Below are 18,208 nucleotides of genomic sequence, written 5' to 3'. Positions count from 1 at the left end.
ACACCTAAAGACTACAGCAGTGTGACACTGATCTTAATTAGCTCTCATATTCCTGGCACTTGTATTGCTAACAGAGGCCCCAGAAACAGCAGAAGAGACAAATTTCATTTCCTTTCTATCAGCCACAGGTAACAGTCTAGGCAGACTTCCTGAGTCTCTGTACTGTTTGAGAGCCCTACCTGGATCAAGGAATTCCAATTAAAAGCTTAACGGCTTACTCAATTACTGACTGATCATCCAGAAGAATCTGTTTCCTGATTAAATCAAGGCATACAACAACCTAATGTGTTTAACTTTTCTAACAGGAAAGCAAAGAAGATCAAAAATACTTGAAAAGAACTTACAGGAAAGCAAATTTTTGTAAGAAGTTTATTTTTTTGTTGTGTGGCCATTATACAAAGTAAGCAGCCAGAGCTGCCATTTTGTCCTTGGGTTTCTTTGGATTGAGTCTTCCTCCAGGCCTCCGGCCTTTACCTCTTCCTCGACCTTGCCTTTTTCCTTGTCCCCCACGGTGCATGGGGTGCCTCATGGCTGCATGCTTCAGCTCCACTAGATCTTGAAACACAGGATCACAGAATATGCAGCCTGAATGCTGGGTCTCATCACCAGGGAGAGGAGATTTGGCTTTGTTAAAATCTACGTCCACAAGGGCTGCATCGCACAAGTCACAGGTCTCCGGTGACACTCGGACTTTGTGGGCGTTCTCAAAGAAGTGCACAATCACATTGCATTTGTTGCATGCCATCTTCCACTTGGGACCTGACGTCGAGTCTAGCACCAGAACCCCATTCTCACATTCAACGCACTGCCCAATTCCAAGCATGCTAAGAGAATGCTGGCACGTGGGGTGGGTGCATTCATTACAGCCCATTCCTGATGGAAGAAGAGTAAAACCATGCCACAAGGAACCCTTTATATCACTACCCGCACGACCCAGTTCAGAGGAAGTGAGACACATCATTCACAGAGAGCTTAGTATATTATAGGTTTTCTAAATCACTAAAGAATGGAACCACTCCCCAGATGGCAACTTGCCTTTTCACAGAGTCAGAATAATCCATTTCTCAAAAATTTTTCTATAATGGCTTTCAGAATTGCCAGATACTGCCACTGTACAGTACAGGCGGTTTGGACACATTAGTGATGAAACCAAATTATGTTTTCAATTAAATGTATGGCTCCAAACTTACTGCTATTTTATACTTGCACTATACACTGCTAGTACAAGACATTTTTAATTAAAAGATGTTAATAAAAAGATGCCAAAAAGCTCCTAATACTCAGAGCTTCAAAGCACTACTGGAAGTAAGTTTTGGTCTCTCAGTTATCAAACTAAATGCAACTTTTACCCCTTCTTATATCCTTCAACAGCTTTTGACATACCATCTATCTCAGTATCAAAAAACTCTCAAGACCTGGTCTTAATCTATAGTCCTACCCATACCAAGCATCCTCCTATTTGCACCGTGTCAGAATCTCAGTGTCTTTCCCTTCATGCTGAGTGTTAGGAAGGTCACCTTACTATGCATGCACATAAATTAAATTCTTCTTTCATAAAGAAAAAAAAAGTATTCAGAAATGAGTTAACTAATGAATTTTGGTCAGTGAGTTTGACCTGAATTTTGGGTATTTGTAATCTAATTTGAACAGCATTTTATACTAAGCAACACTGATTAAAAACTACTAAAAAGCACACTGTATAGACTGCACCTAATTTATTTCATGTGAGGTTCATCCCTGCATATTTACAGAATTCCTACCTTTTTTCATGTCCCTGAAGGGAGGATGGTTGTAACAGTATGGACAGAGTGGGTAGCTCTTTCCTCTGGATCCAGATGACCACAGCACCAACTCAAAGTCATCTAGGGGGCAACGCAACTCTTTGTAGAGTTTAATGGTACCATTCTGTGGGAGACTGTAGGTGTCATCACAGTGAGAGCAGTGCAGACGACTTGGTTTGGCCTGGAAATAGAACACAAACCTCCAGAGCAACTGCAGCGTAAATAGGGTTTCAAAGCTTGCAAGAAATCTGACTGTGACTGCTCTCTGGTTTGTTCCCCATGGAAAAACTCCATCAGGCTTTTTGTTTTAAAAACGCACTCTTGACAACCACATTTGAATCCAAATTCAGTAATGGAAAAAGGGTTTCTATTCAATGCCCGCCCCAAAGTGAAATTTAAATTCCAAGTATAAGGCAAACTTACCTGAATATACTTCATGAAACGATGGCATTTGCCACAGCGGGAAAGAGGTTTACCTGTGGCAGCTAAGGGTGAAAAAGACACTTCCATCAGCTCATCCATACCTATGAAAGAGATAATCACATTTATGTTAGAATTCTACTTCTTAAGAGGAAACCTTGCACAAAATCAGCTACAGGACCTGTGAAGAAGTGGGAATGAAAATATTTTGTTCACAATGCTCCTCCTTGTTTAGGAAGACTTTTTAAATACACATCGTTTCGCAGTGAGCATTCACAAACACACAAGGGAAGTACTTCAGCTAGTCCAAAGTTTTTGAAAACTCACCACTACACAGTCACAAATAAATTTGAGGTAGAGTTTTGGAGCCATGATTCAGACCATTTCCTTTTGGAGAACAACTTAATTTGACCAGAAACTTCCAGTCCTGGAACACAACTTTTCAGTAACCCTAAACCTCTGAAAGGAACCTAATATATAAGTATTTTCTACTAGCATCTTAGCAAGAATTAAGTAATTGTAGGGAACTCAACACGTCAAAAGTTTTACCTGCAATAGAATCCACAAAATAGTGAAATTTCCTTTTGAAAATGTCAAGGGTGTGCTCCAGGACCTGATGATAATTCGCTTTACCCAGAGCTATTAAGTTGAGTTGCTTCTCTACAGCACTGCGGATCGTAGGAAGAACCAACTCTGCATCTAAGAGAACAGAGACAACAGTAACAGAGAGGCAGCAATGAAAAATCAAAAAAAGGAGGTAGGAAACTGTCCATTCGTAAAATGATATCAAAATAAACAAATGTGTTATAATTACTATAGTCTTTGGAATTAGTAATGCTTTCCTAGCTGTGTTATTTCAGACAGAAGTGCTACTTAAACACTGACAACAGCCCTAGACATACTGAAGGCAAAAGAAGGTAAGAGTACGGAAAGGGAAGAGCATTTAACTAACCTATTTTGTAATAACCATGAACCAGAACAATGCCAAGGTTTGTAGGCTTTAGTCTCCGACCACTCTCCACTGTGACATAGTTTCGCTGGCAAATGTTGTTAATGTGGACTGGAATACTTGCATCAGTTCCTGCCACACAAAGGGAAACAATATATCCATCCTGAACAAAACAAAGTTTCCATCAAATTACTCATTTCTGACTTTTCTTGTTTCTATGCCAAATTATAGTGCTCCTGAGACTGCTTAGAATTCAGATAACTTTTTACTGCTACCGAACTTCCAGTGGATAACCTCTCTCTAGTAACTCTCATGGCCACTGCAGTTCTGAGAAGACCGAAACATATGTTTTAACCTTAATTCTTTCATCTTTTCCAAGAAATTACTATTAGGAAGACACTTATTCTCACAATAATTTATTCTGGAAAAACACAGCAGGGTAAGAGACACTGTTTTGACGGGACAAATTGAAGGAAACAAGTCAGATTTTTTAAAAAAAGCAGCATTGTGGCAAATTGTATAATAAGATACATAAGGACTATTTGGGCCAGCAAAGCTGAAGCAAGCTGTAAAGACAGGAAATCATTCCTAAGAATAGGGAGATGCATTCTTCCACACAACATTATCTCCTTCTGGCAGAGAAGTAACAAGGATGTGTTACGAAAGGATACTGCTTTGGCCAGAAACCAGGCATAAGGATAAGAAAGGGAAAGGCATGTCGGGGAAGAGACAATCTACCGTCTGCTAAGAGGTGCTACAGGCATTGTGGTTTGAAGGGGAAAAGGGGGAAAAAAAAAGAGATCGTTACCGTACCTATTCAAATGAATACTGAAAGGTCAGTACTGACAGGGAGAGTTCAGAGGAGCGATTCAGACTCTGCACTTTGGTGGATGTATTACCAGATAATGTAAGTTAAGCAAGTTCCTACCAATGCCATGCTTTTCCATCAGAGTGATAAGTTCTGCTTCTGTCAGGTAATCAGGAGGACTGGTTTGCTTTTCCAGTAATTTTATTTCACCAACTGGAAAAAGATCTCCTTTCTCACAGTGGGGAAGGCTCTCTTCTAATGGGATGCTGTGCCATGGCATAATTTCTGTGAACCCTGAAGGTAAAGAAATAAACAAAAATAATGAAAGCTTATCTTCACAGCTACCAAAAGGCCAAGGTATACATTTCTAATTTTAACATGGGCCACGTTATAAAGATCAAATGCAGAAAATATCTGAGGCTAGGAATACTGAGGCAATACAGTATCACAAGACGGTATCTCCCACTACACTATATAAGATGTATTTTGTGCATGACTTGAGTCAGGTTGATACATGAAAAAAACTAAAATGCTTTCCTTGAATGAAAGCACAGTGCCAGAATGGATGGGAAAAGTTTCTTAAAAAGAAATACAAATAGTAAGTCATGTTAATGTAACAAGGACTATTGGGCCAGCTTACCATAAAAATCTCAGTGGCAGTGCCACATTCATTACACAGAAGCCCAAGAAAAAAAATCTGCCTTTGTGTAATTTAACCCTCAAAAGGCATTTGCTGTCTATAGAGACCGGTCTTCACACTAGCAAATGTGACATTAAATCTTTCAGAGTACTACATGAAAAATAAGACTTTTTCTACTGTAACTGAAGTACAGAAATGAAGACAAAGATTTGCTCATTGGTCTTGGTAGCTCAAAAAAGTCTTCAAAATTGTACTTGTCCCCAACACTTCACTTTTATATCCATTCAATGTATTAAGGGGGGGGGGGGGGGGAGGGGCACCTGTAGCTAACTAGTTAGTCCCTGGTTAGTCTTACCTGGTGAAGTTACCACTTTTCCAATACAGGTAAAACGTTCTGGGCCAATACTGAAAGAAATGGTGGTTTGCAGGTACTTGCAATCAGCACTGACAGTGGCAATGAAATGCCTAGTTATATACTCATACAGTCGCCATCCATCTCCACCTGAGGATAAACAACATCTTACCCACAAAACTCAAGTCCTGCAGTTCTACATTAAATCTGCACGAAAAGGTACCAGATTTGCACAGGTATCACAGGAAAAAACGATACATAAAACAAAGCAACATTCAAAAGTCCATCCAGTTTCCTCTTTAAAATTTCCTGCCTATAGAATCACTGTGTCACATGGACATAAGCTGTGTGCAGATGCTCTTGGAGAAGGGCGGGCTAAATTGGCAGTCTCAATTTTGCAATGAGTTTGAATGAGAGGATAAAGTAGGAAAAATTTTCTTAAAAAATAAAGACACATGAATAAAAATAAAATCCTCTACTGCTTAGTGCCACTGAAAACCACACTAAATCCTAAAGTGAGATTCTAGTAGCAACTGCCACACTGGGCACCTTGAACTCCTGCAAGAGATCACTCTAAAATACTACTTATTCATGCCAATATAAGTTAAATATCCAAGCAAAGTTCCCTTATTCACCATCTACAAGTAGGAAATCTAACAGTTGAAAGGTTACACTGCTACAACCAAGTTCTAAGTCTTAGTCCTGTGCTTTCCATATTTCATGTACACAAAGAAGAAAATCTTACATGGCCATTCAGTATCCTATACAATTACTCAAAATTTTAAAGCATTTTTTTTTCTACCAGAGATTATTTCACTAATTCACTAAAATCAAAAGTTATCAGTTTTCTACAACAATCTTAGCTATTCTTAACAAAAATACAACACATTCACTACACTTTCTTATAACCTTAAAATCCCTTTTTGAGGGATAACAGCGTACAGAAAGTTAATGTTACATTTTAATATTAAAAAAAAAACCCAAACCATAGTGATTAAATTAAGATGCAGTTGAAGTTTGACTTTCAAGCACAAAAAATACAACAAAATTTCAATACCTGGAAGCTTCTATTCTGGGGCAAATTTCTGCTAGAGAAAGCAGGCATTAACTTGTGAAATTTGGCTATTCCTTTTTCTTAGCAATGCTATGGTCCCTAGGACCAATTACTGAATAGCAGACCAGCTCTGAACTTCACTGTCACCGGAAGTTTACGTTAGGATAAAATCTGTCCTCTCTTCACTTTCTGCCATTCAAATAATTGTATTTTCTGTTGAAACTCAGGGATCTTCAGGCTGGCTCCTATACCTCAAGGAACTAATTTCTTCACACAGTGTTCCAACATTACCAAATTTGCCAATACCTAGTTCTGCTTCAGTTGCAGCTCTCATTGGTGTGATGGGAGGATGGTCTCCTGCATCATGACCTTTCCTTGGACGATTAATGCCTTCTGACAGCAATGCTTTTACCTGGGCGAAGGAAGAGAAAAATGGGCTGGCTGAAGCGGATAACAGGTTTCTCTTAGCAAGTTAAGAAACTTTTCAGATCAAATTCATAACAATACAACATCCATAAATAAAAGCAATTACAGGTATTTTTTGTTTCTAAAGACCTGTAGGCCATAATATAAGTAAGATACGTTCTAAAACACGGACTAGAGAATGACCTGTTAAACAGTACAGGTATTGCTTCATGTACTCACAGTTTCTGCCCAATAAGGGTTATTAGCTTGTTGTCTCAAACATCCTTTCAAGTCAAAATTTTCTGGATAATGAGTAGTTTCTGTTCGAGGGTAGCTAATATAACCCTGAGTATAAAGACGCTCTGCTATTTGCATGGCATGTTGTGGACCCATTCCTAACATGGGATAAGAGAAAACAAAAATTACCTACACATCACTCCGATTATGATTTGTTTGCTGCATCTGAAAGTATACCTTATCAGAGCATTCATATAAATCATGGTTTGTCCTTTCCACGAGACTTTTGTCATCTTGATCTTACCCAACGTTTCACTCTTGACAAGCTTTCTAAACTTGATCCTTCCCCCAAAATGATGTATTATATGGAGAGGAGGGTATCAAACTATATTTGATACGTCCTTGATTACTTCATCGAAGAAGCCAAAATATTTTGCTTTAAAACAGTGTGAAAATCTGAACTTTTACACATACCTAAAGCAGCACTGGCCACTCGTAGCATTTCTACCGTGTTCAGAGCCAGTGGTCTCTGCTTCACCTTCTCTTTTTTACTCACAGATTCTACCTAGAAAATAGCATTTTCCCAGTAAAAGTTTTGAAGTTTGGTAACTGGTAAATGTATAATTTCCAACATGCCTATAAACACGTGGCATACCTAACATTATGTATTCTTGTCATACCTGTTTTGTTTTCTTAAAATAGTAGCCACCAAGATATTTTTACTTCAGGAAATCTGACTGGAGATAATTTTACCAAATTCTAAAGTTATAGTCCTAAGGTCCCTTTGTACTATAGACTAGATCAGGCCTATAACTGGGAATGCAGCAAGGTAGCTTATTGCTCTCTCTACTTCCCATTTTCCTCAGCAGCACGTAGTTTCAGTGCCACAAGGATTTAGTGCTTATTCCAACCAATGGTCCTAACTATAAGGACACAGATTTTTAAAAGCTTCATGCAGTCTTTGAACATTGATGGCTGCAAGCACTTAAATCCAAACATACTGTCAAACAAGTATTGAACAGAGCAGAATTAGAAGTTAATTGGCTATAAAGACTGTACCATATACATGATTAAAAATTTAACTGCAGGAATATTGCCATATAAGTAATTAAATTCTGATTTATATAATGTCTCATGGGAAATAAGAGGTCTGCTTGGAGAGATCTGAACAGTATTTCTTAGCAGGTTTAATAATGAAGACTTCCTATTATGAGTCATGATCATTTCCAGAGTCAATATTAAGAAGGGGCTTCTTCTGAGATGACCACACTAGCATAATATGAACTACAATGAATAAAAACTCTTGCCTTTTATTCTCATTTTCATAGAGCTGAATGGAGTAAAAAGATACAGATATTCTACATCCTTCTTTAATAAAAAAAAAAAAAATGCAGCAAATGATATGAAATATGGTTCTACTGATATTTAGTAAATAATCCTACCTTTGCTTCTTTTGCCATTTTTGTTATATTCAGGAACATTTGAGCAATCTCACGATCAAACACCCTCACTCTATCCCAGTCCAAAGTGAGAGAACTTTCTTTTTCAGGATTCACCTAATGGAAGGACACACACACAAAAAAAGTTCCCACCAACTGTATCACTAGAAGTGTGAGAATGCACAGCTTCAACAATAATCCAGCAAGCAAATCCTAATAATACCTGTACTAGGACACAAGTGCTTCAAACATGCAGCTGTACTCTTTTTCACAGGGACTTTTGAGAAAGATGGAGTACTTTTGAGTTCTGGGGTCAGGGGAATGACTGGAATTATTCCTGCAGTTAACTGAAATACTATTCTCATTTTCAGTGCTGGAACAGTAAAGGCTGAAATGTGCAGAAATTCAAGGTTTACCATTTTGATTTAGCAAAATCCATCATTTGTATTAAACTGTAACTAGTTCATGATTTAAGTCCCATGTACAAAAATAAACATGAAGCTACTAATACGAGATCACAAAACTCTGAAAACAGGCACCAAATATTTCTAGCACGACACACGCAACAAATCAGAAAATAGATGACAATAGACACCAGATTTCTCTTTTTTTTTTTTTTAATCTAAAAATGGCAACTTTTTACTGTCTACCCCTTATTTGTTTAAAAAATCCTTGTGATCGCAAGCAGTAAAACCATGTTGGTTTGCTCTCAGAGCTTGGACAGCAGCAAGGCTATAAAACTGCTACAAGCTGCCAAAGTATGCAGAGTACTCAACTGCCAATTAACACAATGAGCATTTTATTTGCTTTAAAATTCCAATACTGAGCAATGCCAATGTTTGTTGGCAGCCTAATTAATTCCTGGATTCAAATTAACAACACAATAAGTCCAAGGACCCCAGGGAACAAAAGCAAACCATTTTAAGTAGTCTTTTTGGGCGAGTCTGAACTTAGATGGTTAGCATTGAAGACTTCTTATGAGCAGCAAACAATAACCACTTTAATACAAAACTGACTTCCTGGAATCTGTTCTAGAGAGTGTGGTGACACACGTGAACTGAACAAGAACACATGAGTAAATTGTAGGCATTGTGAATTCTTGTCAACAGCTACAAATTTATAAATAAAAAAATGAAAATATAAGTGCATTTATTTGGTTAAAATATATGTTCCTCATACACAAACAAGTATTGTAAAACTTACTTTAGCTTGCAGCACCCAGTAAGTCTCAGGCTTAAATGACTGGATTTTGTCATGCCTTTCTACACAGAATCCAAGTGTTGGTGTCTGACACGGCCCAAAGGAGATGAGGGAGCTGTCTAAATTCCCATATTTCCCCTGAAAATATTTAGTCTGAAACCTAAAAAAGGATAAAAAACCAAGAAACAAGTACATTAATATCCTGATTCCCGTGAAAAGCACCAGTTTTCTTTAACTTACACACACAAATATGAGTAATCTATTAAATCATTCAGGCATTAGGACAAAAGCATTCTGAGAAATACTGTCTCTTAAAGTGAATTAAGTCATAATTACTTTGCCTCACAGCATCCTGTTTATTCCCAACGAAATGTATGAGAACATCATAAAATAAGAACATACTATAGCTGCTGATAGTACTTCACCTAGCTCAGTTAAAGCCACAACACAATTTTTTGTTTCTTTTTATTTGTCTGTGCATAAATTTGTTCAGTTTGGTGCCGAGCAGAATTAGCCACTAGAGTTCTGAGGCGTAGTTTGTGGACAGAGCAGTATTCCTGAACCTTTCATAAAACTCTATAACCTATGCTGTCACCTTGTAAACGCACAGCCAATTCTAAGATCCAGCTCCTGGCGTGCATCCACTGAAAGAGCTTCATTGCGATTGGGTTCTCCCAAGTGATTCATAGCATTGCAGATGTCTGTGTCAGTAATAGAACTGAATTTAGCTCTATAAATTGTCCTTTCGGTGCTACGAGGTTTGTTCATAACAGGAAGAACAGCATCAAGAACCTAGCAAAGATCAGAAGCATATTTTAAGAGTAATTGAAAGGCAAGGGCTTAAGTTAGCGTTTCTAAAGGGAAAAAAACGCACACTACTCCCCACAAAATATTTGCTGATATGTAACTACATTCTTAATTCAGTAAGACAAGAGCAAGAGCAGTATTTGCCTGTCCACTCAGCAGTGTACTAAGAATTAGTGAAATTGAAGATTTACTAAACAGCAACTGCTGGAAGTGAAGCACCATTCTTGGCTAAGTGCAAAGAAATTCACCAGTGCAGCTGCAGCACCTTTTGGTGAATACGTACCAGTTTCTGTCTAGGTTTATTCTACGTATTGGCAGGGCTCAGTTATGATACAGTGGTATTTAAAGAACTTAAAACAATTACTTGATAAAAACGTGCTTCTTTAAACAAAACCCAAAAAATACTCTTTGTGTAGACTTCTGGGAATAGGGTGTTAAAAAAAAAAAAAAAAATCTTTGCACACCAAAGTTTTAGTTCTATACCTTTTATGTGCAGAGTCCAGATTCCCGTGGCAAACCTACACTTAAAAGGGGCCTCCTCTGCTCAAAAGAGTCTGACTGCTTAATGAACAAAAGATAATAGAGATGCTCAAGTTTTGTAAGGACAGCAAAATAACTACTCCAGCTGTGAAATACAGACCAATTCTCAAACCACTGGAATGTTTGAACATTTAAGAGACCTTATTGTTCATCTCCAATGAGCAACAGCTATGAAATTGATTTATACTCTTTAACTGACATGTTAAAGAGTTCAAAAGCATGTGAGTTTTTCCAGCAAGACCCTCCGTGCCTTTAAAACTTCATTCAACTTAATTTGAATTTTACTGTGTATCCATAAAACAATATGCTGATAGTATTGTATGTCACAGACAAATACTACTGTATTATAAGTCTTAAAAATTGAAATCTTACTTCAAAACAGATGTTTTCTCCTTCCTTATCACAATCCAACCACAAGACAATACAATCACAGCCTCTTCCCTCCACCTGTGAGAAAAATTAGCACAGTTGTTCAGCAACTCAAAAGACGACCTACCTCCTCACTAACTCTATACTTACTGTTTCTATTTTAAAGTACTAGAGATAATTTATTTGGTGCAAAAATGGTTGGAAGACTATAGTAGAAGTGACAAGAAGTCTGCAGTTACTTAAATAGTGGTTGAAGAGGGAAGCAAGCTGTGCTTCGTGGGACCAGAAGTCTGCCCACAAGATACTTTTCTGTAGCACCTGAAAAAAAATCAGCATAGTTTCTAGCAGTGGAAGTCTCCTGAAACTAACTGCCACAGTCTGTGTGTGCAGCCTTGGGCACAGTCCCTTCCCCTTCCTGTGCCTTAACTTCCACATCATTTAAAAAAAAAAAAAAAAAAAAACCCAAACAAAAAACACCAAACAGAATAGGGAACACTCTCCTAGTTCATAAAGATACCACAAAGCCTAAATTTATCTGACAGAATCAGTTTTACACCACATATACTTGCCGTTCAGAAAGTATTATTTTGTAAAAGCAACCAAACTACTGTTCTCCTCTCAGAGGGGCGCATGTGAAGAGTGAATAACAACCACCATAGACTTATTTTAAAGAAAGCATTTACAAGCTATGCCTTACACTTGCTGTTAGAAGCAAAACATGCATCCAGTGCTCCAATTTTTAAAAGTGGGACATCAACAGTCAAAAAACTCTATTTTGCAATGGCAAAAGCAAATTCAACAAGGCAAAGACAGTGTAAGAATCAGTACAATTAATAAAATAGATCTAACCTTGACAAAAAGCTGCTTCCTAGAGGGAAGAAAATCCTTATTTAGGAACGTACTCATTTCTCTTTGACCTTAGAAGAATTCTAGTATGGCATATTGCCAAACACTGCCTGCTTTTGGGAGGCAGGTGAATAGACCTACTAAATCAAACATTCAACAACCTGCACCCTGAGAAACAGTGCATTCCGACAGCCTGTCTGCCTTTAGTAGAGGGAAGATAAGTAACAAATGTTTTGAAGGACATTGAACGCTCAGACATCACCCTCTGACAAAAAAACAAACCAAAACTATCTGTGGTGAAGACAGACTCAATTGCTTATACTAGAGTGAAGATAACTGACCCACTGTAAGAGCTGGGAGAGGGTTATAGTTCTGGTTCTTAAATAAAACCAGCTAACCTGTAAGAATATATTATTTTTTTCACTGCAAAATGTTACACTGTTCTTTCAAATTTATTAATACTTTTTATTGCTTTCCAGAACCACAGAATAATTTCACTTATTTTTCTTGATGGGATAAAAAAGTCTCATTGCTTCCTCCAACAGAGGAAGAATAGAAACAATGAAGCCTTGAAGATGGAATATGCTCCAGATGAAATAAAGAAAAAGAACGCCAAGGAAAAAAAAGGTATATCTCAAATATATCTCATAAGAAAGAATACCTGCAAAAACTTCACCATGGTCAGTTTGGGATTAGCTTCTTTCTTTTCTGTGGGAGCTTTGCTAAAAAGTTCTGCTGGATCTACTTTGTCCCAGCTGTTATATTTTCCTGAAAAGCAGAAATGTATTAAGTAGACCTCTAAATATACATTAAAAAAAAATAAAAACAAACAACATTGGCAAACACTTGGCTTTCAAGGTTTGTCTCAGAAACCTTTCTACTCTACACATCTTGCTTTACTGTGTATCAAGGGACACCTTAGCCTTATATGAATTGCGGCTATCATTTTGAAACTTATGAAGGAAAAAAAATATTATACACCTTTCAGAAATTTTAACATGAGCTATTAAAACACCTTCTGTTTATGCAGTTAATTGATCAGGTGAAGGAGAGGGAGCTATTTTTCCTCGTTTTCACAGTGCACACACAACATGCACATTGCACTCTGTTTTACTGTTCACTATTTATGGCCAGTTATGCCTCAGCTCTGTTATGCCATGGAGCATCCCGTGTCACCTTCTCATATCAACTCATTTGTTCAATTCCATTTTTCTGAACTTCTAGTAATATTGCTTAGCAATTATATTAAACCTTACCTCTTCCAAGCGCTGTGTAAATAACTCAAATATCCCTTTGGATTCTATTTTCCTTAATCACCTTTCATCCAAAGTACCAAAACACTTTTACAGGCTAGCAAATTGAGCCTCATCATCCCTCATTTTCCAGGGACATAATTCAGGCACAGAAAACACAAGTGGCGTATGGTCGTGCAAGAAGTTAGCCAGAGAACCAGAAACAAAAATCAAGAGCTCCTGACCACAAGTCATGTTTTCATCCTCCTTTCCTCCCTAGTTCTAACATTCCTCCTGAATTATTTCTACAATGAATATTTTCGTATCAGAAGTCCTTCAGTTTTATGACCCATATCGGTTAAAATGTTTTATGAACAAATACCTATGAAATCCAAAGTCATGACGTGACCACACACAGATGTCATCTTGAAATGGGCACTCTGTCCTATAAATGATCCAGTGTACTCGTGCACAGAACATGCACCATTCAGCCCCTTGCGAGAGGACATGTTTCCTGTGAAAACAGGATCAGAAATATCAACAGGATAAAAAAACTTATTGAAAGAAGTTATTTTGCATGAAATGACATCCCCCTTTTCTTAGATCTTACAGCTAGGGTCTTCCTGATCACAAAATTCTACTCATTGATCAAGTCCTTATTTTGGTTAATTATGACTTTAGAACTTTTTTACAGCATATTTCATTTTCAGTCGAGACTACCCCTTATCTCCTCCATCCTTTCCCTTTCACCAAGAAATCCTTATGAAAATACAGCTAGTTTTCTAGACCAGTATGGTTATAATCAACTCATCCTGTTTTCCACGATTTCAAAAATCTCTGAACAGCAACTTGCTACTTGATTGGCACTTTCTATAAACCATATGCACTAACACATATTCCAGCTACACAAAATATCCAAACCAGATTCCTTTATTCTTGAACGGAATAGACATCAGCGCACAAAAATAAACAGAATGTGAAGGGCCACCCAGTTCTTAAGAACTGCCACCTGTCCTAAGCCACCATTCCCAGGTGGCAGCTGCCCCAAGACAACCAAGCAAGTGCCCAGGGTGTTTCTCAGCCTCACTTCACCTATAGCAAAATTTGGTAACCTTCGCATCACGCAGTTTGCCCCCACGCAACTAACATGTATCCCCTCGGTTGGGCTGTGCATTCCAGAGCACTCCCACTCTGCCACTGGCAGACCACACAGGACTGAACCAACACGCTTTATTTCCTACCCCTTGAGAGGATCTTGGCGATGGACTGAGCCAGAGAAGGCTTCTCTGCGACCATTAAAACAGTCTTCATTTTCAGCCGAGGAGACACAAGGTGCCACAGGCCTTAACAGTATGGTTTGGGCCCACTGCAGACGACGGCGGGCAGCTCAGTCCTCAGCCTGAGGAGAAGGAGCACAAAACAGGTTTACCGCAAAGCCCAACAACCGTGAGGCCCGGAAAGACGGCGACAGACCCCGCCGCCCCTCGCGGCCGGGGAGGAGCGCTCTCCCCTCGGGGCCTCGCAGCGCCCGCCGCCTGGCCCGCCCCTCCGCCGCCGTGCCGGACCCGGGCCCAGGAGCCCGGCGGGGCGGGGGGCGGCCCGCGGCCGGGGAACCACTTCCATTTGAGGTTTCACTAACAGCCGGGGCCCGCCCAGAAGCCGAGGGCAGCCGCGCCGCCGCACTCCCCGGCGCTCCCGGAGGGGCGAAGGAGCCGCCCGGCGCGCTGAGGGAAAGAGAGGAGCAGAGAGTCCCGGCCCCGCGCCTCACCTCAGCGGGCGGCCATGGCCTCCGCTTGCACTGCCGGGTCACCGAGCCGGAAGGCGCGCGCCGCCCGCCTCCGCCCCGGCCCCGCCCCTCGGCGGGGAGCGCGTGGCGGCCCCCCCACCCCTCAGACCCGCGCGAGCGCCTCCTGGCGGCGCGGGGGAGCGGCGGGTCCTCTCGGTGGCGTCACCAAAGGTGCAGAGATACCCTCGAACTGCCCCAAGGGAATCCATACACGCAAATTGTACCTGCGTTATTCGGGCAACTTCGGTTAAACCAGTGCGCCTGTGCACAGTCTGTGATCCAGTGCCTCGTCCCCACAGAATTAAACCTCTATAAATAGCCTCCACCGCTAACAGCGCCTCCTGCGACGCACAGAAATTCCTCCTCGGAGCGTTGGCGGCACCCCTTCCCTTAGCACCCACAAACAACATCGATGGTTTCAATGATCTTGAATTTGTACCATAAATCCTTTGAAAAGCGCCTTTTCTGCATGTTAAATTTCAGTCGGGTGTTGGTTTCTCGAGGGGAAGGAGAGCAGGCGAGGTGGTGTCGGCCGAAGCACACAGCATTCGCGGTGGGAGGCGAGGGCCGCCCCAGCACGACGTTCCCAGTGGGAGGCGAGGGCCGCCCCAGCATGGCGCTGCCCATGGCTGCCACCCCTGAGGACATTGGGCCCTGCCGAGGAGGTTTTGCCAGTGGATTGGGGCAGTTTCCCACCTCTCCTGCAGCCTTCTCGTTCTTCCCCACGTCCCGAAATGTTCCTGTCAAGGGAAAGTGCTGAAGAGGGAAGCCCCAAGTCGAAGATATTTTATAAGGCCTCTGTGGAGGAGCTCAGTTCTCTATTTTTACCCCTGTGGTGTGTATCGATCATTGCCAAGGTTTATAGCACTTCTTTTCCAAGAGCTGCTCCGTACCATACAAACCCGAAGAGAAGAGATTGGGAAGCAGCCAGGATCAGGATGTATATCAACCTCACGCTGCCTGGAATAAAAAGGAACTAATTCACCTTCAATTAGATTAATAGGTAATTAATAGATATTAGAGGTACTAGAGAAAGAAAAATCAAAACAAACCCAGGGCTTTTAATTCTTTGGCAATACTGAAGTTAGAACTTGTTGAAACAAATGTGTTCTGCTGTTTCAATGCCTCGTTCCCTTTAACATCTGGGGAACATCTGGAACAATCAGGATGCAAGTTAAAACCAAGTCTTCAGATACGTCAGATACATATTTTTCAATTTCCTCTAGTAAAAGCCCTCTACAAAATCCAATGTTTCATTTCTTTTTGAGAGTGCAATGTAACATGCAAATTCCCACTTGTCCTTACCTGTGAAAGCACAGTCAGGTCTCTCAGATCCATAGGAGAGGGACTGTGGGCACTTTGTCCTCATGTGCCGCTGTGTCGGTACAGACACGCCCATTGCTGGTTCATTGGGGCACACAGAGATTTTCCCAGCGTGAAGGAACCCATGTGTACCGGACAACCCACGTACACCAGTTCTCCTTGGCTTAATCTATGGGACATGTTGGGACATCAGGTCACGATAGTCTCTTCGAAGCGCTCACAACCAGGAGAGGGCGGTTTTGGGAAGCCCTTTGCACTTTGGAAAGTCTCACCCCATCTCTAACCTTCCGGTGTGGGGCTGTGTGGGTCCCACCACTACCGAAGGGAACGGGTCACCCAGCTGGGCTGGGGACAGGAGCTCGACAGCCCTACAAGGCAGTTTGGCACAAGTCGTGAGCTGGGGCAGGCACCGACCACCGCAGAGAACTGCGGTCACGAAGGTCTCTGGGCCAGGAGGCAGGAGCTCGCAATAGCACTTGGCAGGGACACAGGTTTTACCCTGTTTCCATCACTTTCTCTAGCACAGCACAAGGCTGTGGCTCAGAACATTATAAATTCACTTTGCTCCACACTGCATCATATTTTCCCCAAGAATTGGCTCCTGCCTGCTGCGACAGCCCCAGAGAGCCAGACTCCCACTGCAACCTCCTGTCATAGGGGTCTTCTCCTCCACGTGTCACTGCTATTTCAGGTTTGGCCACCCTTTCTTTAGAAGCACTTCTCACCATACTGAGGAGGCTCCAAAAAATTATCTTGACTGACTCCACCACCCCTGTGGTGAGCACCCAGGTTGGGGATGTTCTACATTCCCACCAGGAGAAACTCTGGGGAGAAGAGGCCACGTTTGCCAAGACACCAGTTACCCACAGAACTGGGGCAAGCTTCATTCAGGACTACTGACATGCCCCTCCTTTACTTTTTTCAGCTCTGACTGGTTTTTCTTCACTTTTCTTCTGAAGAGCTGAAGGCCATAAACAGCGCTTTAGCTCAATGAATGAGGCAGAATAATAATAAAAAAAACCCACCAAATAAAACAACAACAAAAAAATAGCCTCTCCTATGGTTTTCTCAGAGAAAACCAAGTTTGGTTTCTAGCTTTAAATCATTAGTTAGATTTTGTTTCACACTGACTTGGGAATCCTATCAAATTAAGAAAGCTACAGCTCTGGGTAATATACTTTGCACGCTTGAGGACACTTTGACCTCACTGGTCCTGCTGCCTATGGAGTCCCAAGTTTTTCAACACCATTTATCTCCCAGGTCATTTCAGTGGGTGGTTACTGAAGTAGCCAAAGCTCTCGCCCTGACTGAGATGTCCATGTCTTGCTTCTCTAGCAGAAGAGCTTGCGCAGTGATTAGAGCCTTGGGCCTCCTCGTTCTACCAGTGACTCACTGATTCACCTTGGTAACTAACACCTTGGTGCCTGCTCTCACCTCCAGGACTCGAGTTGCAACTTCCCTCTTCAGGGATTTTACAGATCTGTACACGTAGAGCCCATTTTAAAAGCAAGATAGAAAAAGCTACAGAAATATAAACTATTGTAGGGAGCATGATCATTCGTGCTTCATTTCCCTGGGCTCAATCTTGACCTTAGAGTAACTTTTTACTGTTTGTTTCCAAACACACTTGAAAAGATTGCCATGAAATTAATAAGTATTGACAGGAGGGTCAGGCAGGCAGAAACACATCTGGAAGGATGCCACAGACATTAGAAATGATGAAAATGCAGGTCAAATTATTAAAATAGTTTTTCTTTTTTTCTTTTTTCTATAAAAAAAAAGCCAACTAAATAAGAACTATGAGGCCGCAAAAATGTGCCTGAAATCTTCACTACAAATCTGGGCTCCAGAGACTTCAGTGCTGGGAAGCAGGAGACAGAGTCTACCACATACAGAGCAACAACAGCACTTGAAGTGTTTTGTGCTGCAGTGAAAGTTACGCCTATGCCCCTTATAAGAAATTAAAAAAATTAATCTTTGAATAATAGAAGGCAGAGAAGAGGGTGAATGCTGATGAAAC

The 18,208-nt window shown here is 40.9% G+C and overlaps 1 protein-coding gene across 1 annotated transcript; it reads right to left on the bottom strand.

Moving 5' to 3' along the window:
- Positions 1 to 366: 366 nt before the first annotated feature.
- Positions 367 to 14,473, bottom strand: TOP3B (DNA topoisomerase III beta). Its single transcript, XM_082491825.1, has 17 exons — positions 14,321 to 14,473; positions 13,462 to 13,593; positions 12,509 to 12,615; positions 11,005 to 11,079; positions 9,881 to 10,077; positions 9,289 to 9,445; positions 8,089 to 8,202; positions 7,121 to 7,211; positions 6,650 to 6,804; positions 6,311 to 6,416; positions 4,954 to 5,100; positions 4,079 to 4,252; positions 3,154 to 3,282; positions 2,751 to 2,900; positions 2,205 to 2,305; positions 1,761 to 1,962; positions 367 to 873 (listed from the first exon to the last, which is right to left on the bottom strand). The coding sequence occupies exons 1-17, from the start codon at positions 14,388 to 14,390 to the stop codon at positions 392 to 394; spliced, it is 2,589 nt and encodes an 862-aa protein (XP_082347951.1). The 5' UTR covers positions 14,391 to 14,473; the 3' UTR covers positions 367 to 391.
- Between the last annotated feature and the right edge of the window lie 3,735 nt (positions 14,474 to 18,208).

This window comes from Vanellus vanellus (genome assembly GCF_965231255.1).
Source record: "Vanellus vanellus genome assembly, chromosome: 16".
Lineage (NCBI taxonomy): Eukaryota > Metazoa > Chordata > Aves > Charadriiformes > Charadriidae > Vanellus > Vanellus vanellus.
This window is presented reverse-complemented; position numbering and strand designations above follow the sequence as displayed.

Coding starts and splice junctions, on each gene's coding strand:
- TOP3B (XM_082491825.1), bottom strand. CDS start 14,390: ATGAAGACTGTTTTAATGGTCGCAGAGAAGCCTTCTCTGGCTCAGTCC. Junction 10,078..11,004: donor GAGAAAACATCTGTTTTGAA/GTAAGATTTCAA, acceptor GATCTTTGCTAG/GTTCTTGATGCTGTTCTTCC. Junction 1,963..2,204: donor GTTTCATGAAGTATATTCAG/GTAAGTTTGCCT, acceptor TTCTATTTCCAG/GCCAAACCAAGTCGTCTGCA.